The following is an 11,632-nucleotide window of genomic DNA, read 5'->3' on the forward strand; positions in this document are numbered from 1 at the left end:
TTTTGCCGTGGCAGATGTGGGCCACCGTATCAATTGATCAATTGCTGTCAACCTGACTTCTCCTGCCCACTGTGGCCATAATCGAAAGCTATTATACTTCGGAATTTGACATCCAAATTTCAAATTTAAGTTTTTATTTTCATATTCGACATCGAAGTTTTATATGGAACGTTGAATCTTTTAATTTGACATCTAAGTAAATAAGACGAATGTACCGTGGGAACCAAATATGCTGATTGGTAGGTTATGTCACGCGTGAGGTTCTCAACTTCCTCTTACCAGAGTTTTTTCTCACCGCTCCGCGAAACGCTAATCCGTCGCTCTAAGAGAGGAAAAACCTCTGGCATCCAGGGTAGCAAAAACGGCACTGTGCTTGTATAAATGAAGAGACACCTCCCGGGTAAACTGCGTAACTGCCCATTCCACGAGATTTATTTACGAGGAAAGTGACTCGCGCGTACTCAGAAAAAAAAACCGCGCAATTACTTTTGATACGGCTAGAGCCGAACCTATGACCTTTCTGTTGACGTCATTGTTAACATTTTATTTCTTTGGCAAAGGACTCTGCTTATCGAAGGCAAAGGGGCTAGGAGGCCTTTTGGCTTCAATAATCAATGAAACATTGGCCATCAAAGGGTGATAAATTACCTGGAGGCAAATTAGCGCCAGTGAACACATAAATGATTTGTAAAATATCAAATTTTGAAAACAGTATTCCTCAAATATCGTCCATATATCTTACCCAAGTTTTCTCAGATTTCAGTGATAGGTAATTGTGTAATTCACTTTCAAACATCAGTGCTGGTTTCTTGGTTGACCATTAGGCTTTAATGGCAAACTTGCAAACGATAGACTCGCATATAACAAGTTCGGATTCTCTATCTCTGAGCTACAGGATATCCGAGGGAGAAAACCTGTTAGCCTAAGATGCGCTGACAAACTTTCTGCATACTGCTATGACGGGGAATTCTGGCAATGGGTGTGGAGGAGACAGTAAAGTTTCGGCCCCGGCTAATGTTTATCAGCAATGACTTCGACATACCCCATTAACAGGGCCGAAAATTAACAAGCAAGAGTGTCCTTTATTTGGTATTTATTCCCATCAAATTTCCAAGAAAAAGCTAACGTACTGTACCTCCAGTGTAATCCCAGACTCTTTGGGTTCCCAACTCTAGCGAATAGGTGTGTTGCGTCTCTTGGAAATGTCTGCAATTACAAAAGAGCCAAAATTTTATGCAAAGTTCTTAGTGATATCCAAGGCATTGGAAAAAAACTGTTCGCAGGAACATAAACGCCGATTTGTCTCCAAAAAACATCAAGACTGTTTTCATGAACCTTTTGGCGTGAGATCGAAGATATCTACCGCATCCGATGTGGCCACAAATTAGACAAATCCATAGACTCTGTGGACAAATAATAAAAAATTAACGATCAGTAATTAAATAGAGCCCAGCTCGGCTTGCTCACTGGCCGAGGAACAAGCGACCGTATCGGCCTTAACTAGGGCGGAGTTGGAGGAGTTTTGACCTTGAGATTCTGGTCGCTTGCATAAATGTAATTTCCCAAAAGTTACTATAATTAAACGAGTGGAAAAAAAAATGCGGATTACTCGTTTTTCCTGCTGGTTCTCTCGCTGCGGTATTTTGCCGCTCCCGTATAGCTCCAGCCTAGTTCCCAAGGCCTCTCGTCTTCCTCGCTCCCACTGGGGTGGGGAAAGGAAAGTTGTTACATCTCATCCAATAATAAAAGAAGGCTACAATCAACGACGAACATTTGAAAGAGGCTTAAGTGATTTTTTATGTCTAAGGTAACAGTTTTTTTTTACGAAGGAAAGGAACCATACTTCATTTGAATCGCACTCAAAGCACTTATTTCCATCAACGGGTTGAGGAGTTTGACAGTACCTGCAGACTGGACAGCTAGAGAAAGAAGACAAAATTGTAAGAAACACGTACACAACAGACAACTAAAGTAATGGTTTTTGAACAACATGTGTTACATAATTCGAGTTCCGTATTCAAATCCCAAAATGCCCATTTCTTGGCCCCCCCTCCCCCTCTCTGTAGTGGGACAATTCGTGACTGTATACATGTAGCATTGCATGCCCGTAACCGGTTAGAACCAGTCTAGAGAGAGCACATGTAATCGAAAGGACTCGAGGAATAAAGTTGTGTTTGTCTGTTTACTCTCGTCTTATGCAACGACTCAGCCTACTACAAAGTGGTGGAGAACCCGGACTGGCGATAATTTAACATGCCTGCTACTATCGAAGAATTACAAGGAGTCGTTGCTGGCCTCAGCGAAGTGGTAAAGGGATTAGTCGGCGCGATCCAACTTCAAGCTCAAACTTCAGCGACACACGCTAGCGCGGCCGATCCTACGCCCGCTCCTCCCAACCAAAATTTCACCACGTTACGACTACCGACGCTCCAATTACCCACCTTCCGCCAAGATACTAAAGTTCAAGATGACATTGCCGAATTTCTTGACCGATTTCAAGAACAGACATCGCACCTTCCAGCCATCATTCGCCTGTCCCTTCTAGAACAACAATGCATTGGCGAATGGCCACGTTCTGTGTTGTCATTTTGTCGCAGTACAGAAGGCTTCTCCGACAAATCACCAGACGAGCAATTGGCGTCTTTCATTTCACGTTTGCGAGACGAGTTTCAGGAACCCACCGACTCAAAATGTCGACGTTTGGCAGCCGAATTAAGCGCTATGAAACAGGATCCATCGGAATCTGTCGATGAATTTGCATTCAAGTATAAGAATACTCTTCACCAACTCGATAAACTAGGCGAAAGCCTCACTAAATCTTGCCCAACCTATGTTACTTCGCAGTTTATTTACAACCGCATATTGCCCAACATCTGGTTCTTCAAGCACACCATGTGACACAACTCGACAAAGCCATTGAATTTGCTCGACGCATTGAACATTCGTTCATGACTGCTACAGACAAAGGATCTGCTTCGCCCTTACCCCAGGATTCCCCGTCGCTCCCTACTGCATCCAATGAAGGTCCACAGCGAACTGCCTTACTTAGCTCTTCTGGTCAATTTCGTGGCGACGTTCGGCCTTTTCAGCAACAACGCTCATGTTGGATTTGCGGCCAAACCCAGCACACAGCTCGTGATTGTACGCAGCGGCCGCCAGCACAAAGAAAGAAAATTCCAAATGTCGAAATTTTAACAGGCTTCTCTCTGCTAATTGCGAGCAAGCAAATAACAAGTGCTCAGCTGGGAGACTTCATAAATGTTCTCAGTGTCACAAATGAGGTTGCAAAGCTCTCCGTCACAAGAAATCCCCAATGCAATCTCTGGTCGCAGACCTCCCACCCTTAAACAAGCCAGCTGATGGTGAGACATCGACCACATCTCAAGCACCTGTTGTGTTTGGTTTGCCAGCTGTCACAAACCCTGCGGGTAAACTCCACGAACGCCATATCCTTTGGACACCTGTCACCTCTGCTGGAGAGAAACTTCCTCTACCTCTTGACAGTTGTTGTTCTGTGTCACTTGTCATTCGATCCCATGCTGACCTCGTCGCTTCTAAGTATCCGCAGTTAAAGTTTCAGTCGCTTGAAAAGCCTGTCGCGGTCTCTGTTGCCGATGCAAAGTCTCAGTTAAAGGCTGTAGGAACCATGGAGATTCCCATACAATGGAGCAATGGCAAGGAAACCACATTTCAGATGCTCTTAGTTCCTGGTCTTTCCTGGCCCATTCTATTTGGCGAAAACCACTTACATTCTACACAAGCTCTGGTGGACCATGCAACACCCAGTATCCATTTTCGACATCCCAGCATGTCTTTCAAACTCGCCTGTTCCCTTCAGAATCCACTTACAGACAATAAGGATCATGGCGTCAACACCCATGCAGGTGTAACCTGCTTACTAACTGGGCCTCCATGCCCTGGTCTTCCTCCAGGCAATTCCAAACTGAATCGCGGACTTAACTTTGTCTCTGTTTGCCTTACCATTGGTACTTCACTGATGGCGCTCTCACACTCAGACCTATGGATCGATGGTCACGAAATCCAACCTGGAGTTAAAGTACTGAGTGGCCCTTTTCACATGACCGCTGCAACAGATCAAACCATTCCTACCAAGTCGTGTCATGTATCTGCCTGTACCCTTCCATCGCCTCCATTGGAAACCATTCCTACAGAGTACATCTCTGATCTTCAGCCCTCTTATACTACAACACTTGCTGTTGAGTGCAAACGCAAACAAACAGACATTCCACTCAACATCATTCTTGGAAATCTTCGCCCAATATGTCAAGAAAACACTCAGGCTTACGCAGATGCAGCTGAGAATACTGCAACGGTTCTCGCAGACAGTTGGATGTGTTGGGCCAATGGACAATCAAAATTGTCACTTTCGCCTTCCCCTACTGCACAGATTACTCACATTTCATCAACGCAAACATGGAAGATCTCTGAACAGCAGAAAGAATTAACAGCAGCAGGACTTGATTCCTCCATCCTGTCACCTTTTAGTGAGAACATATCTGAGTTCCATGAACATGAATTTGTGCCTCCTACAAGTTCATCACCAGACCCCAGCTCAGCAGAGTATCATCAAGCTCTAATTAAAGCATTGGCACTTGACTCACCAAAATATGCCCATGTTGACCAAGACACCCTAGAAGACTTTAAGCATCTTCTTCGCAAGTATCCTACCGCATTTCTACTCCCTGGTTCTTCTCTGGGTGAAATACAAGGCTTTCAACATCACATTGATAAAGAAGATGCCCTACCTGTGTACAAACATCCATACCGTAAAAGCCCAGAAGAACTTCTTGCTATTAAGAATGAATTACAACGCATGCTCAAGATGAGGATAATTCAACCAAGTAAATCTGAATGGGGAGCACCTTGTATCCTAGTCCGTAAACCACTGGAAAATGGTATGCAACAACCGCCACGATTTGTTGTGGACTACAGAGGCCTTAACAGTGTGACTCGTGGTGATGGTTATCCTATTCCTTCAATTGCAAGTGTTCTTGATTCAATTTCCCAGGGAAAAGTGTTTGGTCATTGTGATCTTGCTAGTGGATATTGGCAAATTCCTCTCCGCCCACAAGATCGCCACAAAAGTGCCTTTTGTACTCACGTCGGACTCTATGAATTCTTGCGACTACCATTCGGATTAAAGACTGCTCCTAACACTTTTCAAAGAATTCTTAACACAGTTTTCGCAGATTATTTGCATCAGTGGCTGGCCGTATATGTCGATGACATCATCATGTGGTCACAGTCACACCGTGATGCTCTTCATTGTTATGAACTGCTGTTTGCAAGAGCTGTTAAAGTTGGTGTCCAGTTCAAGCCCACAAAATGCACCTTCTTTGCAAAACAAATTCAAGTCTTGGGACACACCATAACTGAACATGGGAGACGACCCAACTCGAAAGGAATTGAAGCTATTACCAGCATGGAACCTCCTACTAGTACCACCAGCCTTAAGAGGTTTTTGGGTCTCTGCAACTTCTTTCGAGACTACATTCCAAACATGCCCTCCCGCACACAACACCTTCGTCAGCTCTTAAAGAAGGATACCCCCTTTGCCTGGTCACCAAATCATACCATGGAATTTGAGGACTTGAAACAGGCAGTTACTGGCCCTGACGTGCTGTTGCATCATCCCGACTGGAATTCTGAATTTGAACTTCATGTTGATGCCAGTAAACTAGGTTGCGGTGCTATGCTAGCACAATGGAAAGATAACCAGCTACGGCCTGTCAGATTCGCATCAAGAGCCTTTACTCCTGCAGAATCCCGATGGCACACATTACAACAAGAACTGTTTGCGGTAAAGTGGGGTCTCGAACATTTTCGTCCTTACATCCTCAGCCGACGTATCAAAGTCATCACAGACCATGCAAATCTGAAATGGCTAACCTCCTTGGCACCACAGTACAACAAGCTAAACTGGCACGTTGGTGTATGTCCATGGCAGAATTTGACTTCTACATTGAGCACCGTCCTGGAATTACAAACACTGTACCAGACACTTTAAGTCGCCAACCCATAGCTGACTTGCCTTTGGCCGAGGAGCCTTATGCTCCAGAAGATAGTGTTACCTCCTTTATCTTACTTGCCATGTCTATGGACATTCCACATCACACTCCCTCCTTGGTGTCTGAGACACTTAATGGAACTGTTGCTTACGTACGCCATGTTTGCCTTCTGACACCCATTACTGATCCGCCTGCTGCACTCAAGCGTGTTGAACCTGACACTTCAAAAGAAGCGCCAATCAAACCCAGTTCTGACGAATATTTGCCTGTCTTAGCTGGCCTTAACCTCCGTCGTTCCCAGTTCGCAGAGCAACAACAGCTGGATTACTGGTGCCGCCTTGTGTTCAAGTTCCTTTCCTCGGGAGGTGACAAATCACATTTCCCAGCCGTGCCACAGAAACACTTACAGTGGGCCCGACATTTTTCGAAACGTGCAGCTGTCATTGATGGTATCCTTATGTATCGTGATGAACTGATGGACAACCCAAATCACTATCGTTTTGTAGTGCCCGATGATATCCAGTTACGCAGACATCTGTTACGAGCTTATCATGACTCCCCTATCGCTATGCACAGGGGGCGAGAAGCCACATATCCAGCCTTGGCAAATGATTTTTACTGGCGAAACATGTCAAAACATGTCAGAAACTGGATCCGCAGATGCCCCGACTGCATTCGCTTTAAAACTATTGATCAACATCATGGTCCCATGCCGGTCCGCCTTTATGAACATCCATTCCACACCTTAGGCATTGACTATGTTGGTGAACTTCCAGTCTCACCTAATGGAAACAAGTGGATCTTGACAGCAGTGTGCCCTTACTCAAACTTTCTGCGAGCTATACCTGTCCCTGACAAACGAGCCACCACAGCTGCTCGCGCCTTGTATGATCATGTGTTCTTGGAATTTGGATTCCCCGCTATACTTCAAAGTGATCAAGGTGGTGAGTGGACCAATGCAATACTTCAGGAACTCACCAAGTTGCTATCTATAGAACATGTCTTTACCACAAGCTACCGCCCTCGTCTTAATGGTTCCACAGAACGAGTACACCGTTGGCTTAATTCTGCATTAGGCATTTATTGTGAAAAGAATCAGCAGTTGTGGGAAGAATTCTTGCAACCTGCAACTTACGCCCACAACACCTCTCCAATACCTGGAACTGATCATGTGACTCCATTCTTTCTGGTGTTTGGAAGACACGCTCCCTCTCCAGAAGTACTCGGTTTTGAAATGCCTCCTGCACCTCTCTCTCAAGCTTCATATGCAAAAGAGCTAATCAAACGATCGACTGAAGCGAGGAAAACCTTTGACAGAATCAAAGCTGATCTTAAAAGAACCCAGCGAGAGTATTATGACATGCACTCTAGAGACCTCCATGTGCCGGATGGAAAAAGAGTTTTTGTTAGACTTCCTCCTCCAAGCTCAACTGTAAAAGGAGCTGCTACACGCTTTATTAGAAGATATGATGGTCCTTTTCTGGTTGTTGGACATGTTCATGGTCGTGAAGATTTGTTACGGTTACGACACATAACAACTGGGAAAGAACTCAGAGCGGTTAACATTGAAAAAATTGTTGTAGTTCCTGATGGTGATCCTCTTGCAGACATTCGCCCCGACACGGAACCAGAGAAACCCTTGCAGACCGCTACACCCTCACTTCAAGAGCGTACTGTGGTCCCGTCTCCACGTATTACACTAAGTTCGGATTTGGCTAAGGTTGCCCTTGCATTTGGTCAATATCTTGATAGCTTGTCAAAACCTCAGTGTTATGCCTCTGAAGCCTCTAAAGCAGTTTACCGTAACTTACCTGAAGCCAAAGACATTCTTAACCGTCATGGTAAACTCAAAGGACTTGTTACAAAATGCCCTTACTTATCGTTGAAGGGTGGACCACATGGAGGCACTTACCTCCTTGTCTTAGATGTTAAGCTTTTCCATGAACTTAATAAGTAACGCCTCAAGAAGGGGTGGACTCGTGAGCAAATTTTTGTTTTGTTTGTTCGTTCAGTTTATTTCAAACCCAAGAAGGGGTGGACTGTAGTGGGACAATTCGTGACTGTATACATGTAGCATTGCATGCCCGTAACCGGTTAGAACCAGTCTAGAGAGAGCACATGTAATCGAAAGGACTCGAGGAATAGAGTTGTGTTTGTCTGTTTACTCTGGTCTTATGCAACGACTCAGCCTACTACATCTCCCTCGGGCTTAACATTGATAGGTGCATAAGGAGTCGATAGTGACTCGGGGATACTCGGAGAAAAATCCGAGTGCTCCTTAACAGGGGTGGAACCTACGAGCTTCCGATTACTAGTTCCGATGATCTTTCAATGAGCCATAAAGGAATCACGCGAGCTATAACGTAGGAGATTCGTCTCGTCATACTGCTACGATCTAAAGTGTCGAAATGGTGCATTCTAGCTATCGCAACGAAAAATATGATAAGGGACTTCACTAAACAAATGTTGTTGCTTCAGTTAAAAATGAGAAAAAGCCTTATTTAAGGTTCATGTTCGATCTGTATCTAGATTGACATAATATACATTCACTTGATCTGAATACTTCGTTTTTTCGCAATAAGTGTTTAAAGGCTGGATAGCACCATCCACCAGTTAAATCACAACCGAAGGAAAAACTCGATTGGTTGAGATAATGCTTATCTACTGAAAAGTAGATAAGTTATAACTCCCATCACTGAAGGTTTTTGGTTGACTGCACGAGTCAAATATTAATGATTAACAAGTCCCATAGAATGTTTCGATAATAGTAACTTCCTAGTGAGATTTGGGTCGTTCCAGTCCTTTGTGGGGGCAACCGGACAAAGTTCAAATGAACAGCTTTACTGGCCGTTAGCTCCTCCAAAGGACAGGAACGACTCATGATTCGGTACGAACTTGTCATTAGCCATAAGGCTTCACTCACGTTGTGTCCGACCACTTCGACAGACAGCTCCCGTGAAACGAGTGATTGCACAGAATGGTTAAAACTCCTTCAACTGATTCGTCCTATAAGTTAAAATAGGAAAAAGCAGCCTAAGGGAAAAAATTCGCAAATTCGTGAAGTTAAATTAAACCACAAGTACCGGCTGGGAATTCCAATAGTCTGGTCAACATGTCGAGGCGTTTAGATAACGCTGAGCAACGCGTTTTCCTTTCCATCAAAACCAACAATTTTTTGGTGCAACAACATTGGAACGCTTAGTCAGCTACGATTACAGATAGGCTAACACGAAAAACATTTTAAATCTTTTACTCGGGGAAAACGACAATGCTATATAAGAAAGAGAGAAAATTAATTATCTTCACACTTATCTGGACATTTTAAGCAATTGTCTCAAATTGACACCTTAAAGCTTGGTTTTCACCAGCGAAGCAAGCAATCTCGACCCCAGAGCTCTTCTCTTGACTGAGAGAGAGATGAGCTCTGGGGAACACTGAAACAAGCTGTCTTCTCATTGGTTTTCGTGAAGAACAATCAAAAGCGTCTCTGATTGGTACATTCACGTTAGCAAGAGGAGTGAGCAGGCGCCATAAGGTTCAAATAGCCAACTTTTGGCTATAGGAGCCCTTACTGCGCATGTTCTCCTACATAGACTTTCCCAGAGCCTTGGGTTGATCCGAGGCTGTGGTGACGAGAATACGAAGTAAGCATAAGCACAAGAAACATACGCAGACTCAGTAGCAGGGGTACCCAACGTCAATTTTCGGAAAATATCTGATCGGAAGAAGATTTGAGATCTAGAATTTTCGGAACATTTGTTGTAAAATTTCTTGCTTGCCTGCCTGTCCTAGGATTTTCGAACTTCTAAAACATGGTATAATTGCCATTTTTAACGAATTTTTACCCTAAAAAGGTCACCTAGAATTTTCTGGAGCCTTTTTTCTGGCTGAAAATTTCGAAAAGGTAGGTTTTGATCCCTATAATTTTCGGATCACTAGACTTTCACCTAGGAAATCCGAACAGATGAAAACATTTTAGGGGATAAAAATATGCCTATATCTACCGTCTAAATACTAAAATACGTTTAACTATGCTATGTCTAAGTGGTTTTGAACTATATTCTCGTTGGGTGCCCCTGCAGTAGCTTGTTGTTCATTAGAGCCTTTTGTTAGAACAATAGACACTAATTAACACACAAGTTAATGTGCTTGCGAATGTTGCTTTGTGCTTATGCTTACGTCGCTAGTGAAAACCAGGCTCAACAATTCAAGTGGCTTCAACGGAATTCGAACGCATGACCTCTGCGATGCCGATGCAATGCTCTACCAACTGAGCTTTGAAATGTGTGGATTCATAGCTAAGTTGGTAGAGCCCATTGAAGAGGTCATGCGTTCGAATCCCTTTGGAGCCACCAAAATTCTTCAGGTGTCTGTTTGAGACAATTGCTTAAAATTGTCCACATAAGTACGAGGATGATTTCTCTCTTTCGTCCATAGCCCGCACTTTCTTCAAATATCTACATTTCTTTCATGGAGAATGCTATATATGGTAAAGAGCCCATTGTCTTGAATACTGCTGGCCTGCGCAGCAGTCGTTTTCATTTCCTCTTGAATAAGGCAGCAAGCGGGCTTGGGTCGAAAAGGGGACAAAGTTTTTGTGGCTTTTACCCCACGTCCGTCGTGGTCACCTCAGTCTGCGTGCCTGTCCCGCAGGGCTCTGAGAAAACGGAAACGACTACAACTCATGTAGTCGTTTCCGTTTTCAAGCGGCGCTTGTCTTTAGAACTTAAAGTAAGTACTGTATACTTACCATACGCTCCAAACACACCGGACACTTTGGAAGTTCAGTTAATCCAACACAGGGAAGACTACCTCCCTTCAGAATAAAAACAAAATCAATATTTAGGTGGATTTTTCTTTCCTATTTCGTGACGTTGCACGATGCAATGGTTTTGAATCTATGAATACTGGATTCTACTGGATTCGGTCTTCTGGGTTATCCCTAAGAGTAAATAAATCAGACAAAAATAAAAGAAATCCACATTTATTCATGTGAGCAAGCTGTTAAGCGATACAATCCCAAGTAATTATTTAGAGCAATTCTAGAATATCCGTTCACTGCCAGTACTGAAAAAGATTGCCGCCGCAGTCCCGTAGTTGATGAATAAGAATAAGGCGAAAGAGTGAGATGGACTGCCTCAGTGGTCATTTTTCGTATCATAAACAGACTAAAACAATGTTCGTTTTGCTTTTCAAATCCGAGTTTAAATTCTGTAGATGTTACCTCTGACAGCTTCATGGTTTCCACCTTTGCAACGTAGACTAAGTGACAGACCTAGATTCAAAATATTATAACAAGAAAATAAGCTGTCACTTGTACACCAACAACTAGCCAGCCTTGCAACAATAAAATATCACCAGTACCTCTTCCTCTATCAGATTATATGGCTGACCGTTAAACGTGTTGTAGAAGTCATCTGCGAGTTCCTTGAATAAAAAGCAAGCAAATTACTATTTGATACCACTCCTTCGGAAGACATAACATAAGATAGGTGATGGTCGTGCTTCAGACAGTCAAGTACTTCCTGAGAAATGGATCCCTACCTGATTCCGAAACTTTACGAGGACCATGTACTGATTGGGTGTCGAGTCTCTGATGATCT

The 11,632-nt window shown here is 43.7% G+C and overlaps 1 protein-coding gene across 1 annotated transcript in view; it reads right to left on the reverse strand.

Annotated features, from left to right (window-relative positions):
* LOC137977527 (BRCA1-associated protein-like) overlaps nt 1–11,632 on the reverse strand; it is a 31,261-nt gene that overhangs the window by 13,713 nt on the left and 5,916 nt on the right. The window contains exons 2-9 of the mRNA XM_068824773.1: nt 11,574–11,632; nt 11,394–11,456; nt 11,254–11,304; nt 10,780–10,845; nt 8,953–9,035; nt 1,844–1,919; nt 1,336–1,403; nt 1,136–1,206 (exon numbers count right to left, since the gene is read on the reverse strand). The exon at nt 11,574–11,632 is cut by the window's right edge and continues 20 nt beyond it. Of these exons, the coding sequence (XP_068680874.1) occupies nt 1,136–1,206; nt 1,336–1,403; nt 1,844–1,919; nt 8,953–9,035; nt 10,780–10,845; nt 11,254–11,304; nt 11,394–11,456; nt 11,574–11,632 (537 nt within the window). The remainder of the gene's footprint in view (nt 1–1,135; nt 1,207–1,335; nt 1,404–1,843; nt 1,920–8,952; nt 9,036–10,779; nt 10,846–11,253; nt 11,305–11,393; nt 11,457–11,573) is intronic.

Source organism: Montipora foliosa, chromosome 11 (genome assembly GCF_036669935.1).
Source record: "Montipora foliosa isolate CH-2021 chromosome 11, ASM3666993v2, whole genome shotgun sequence".
In the NCBI taxonomy this organism is placed as follows: domain Eukaryota; kingdom Metazoa; phylum Cnidaria; class Anthozoa; order Scleractinia; family Acroporidae; genus Montipora; species Montipora foliosa.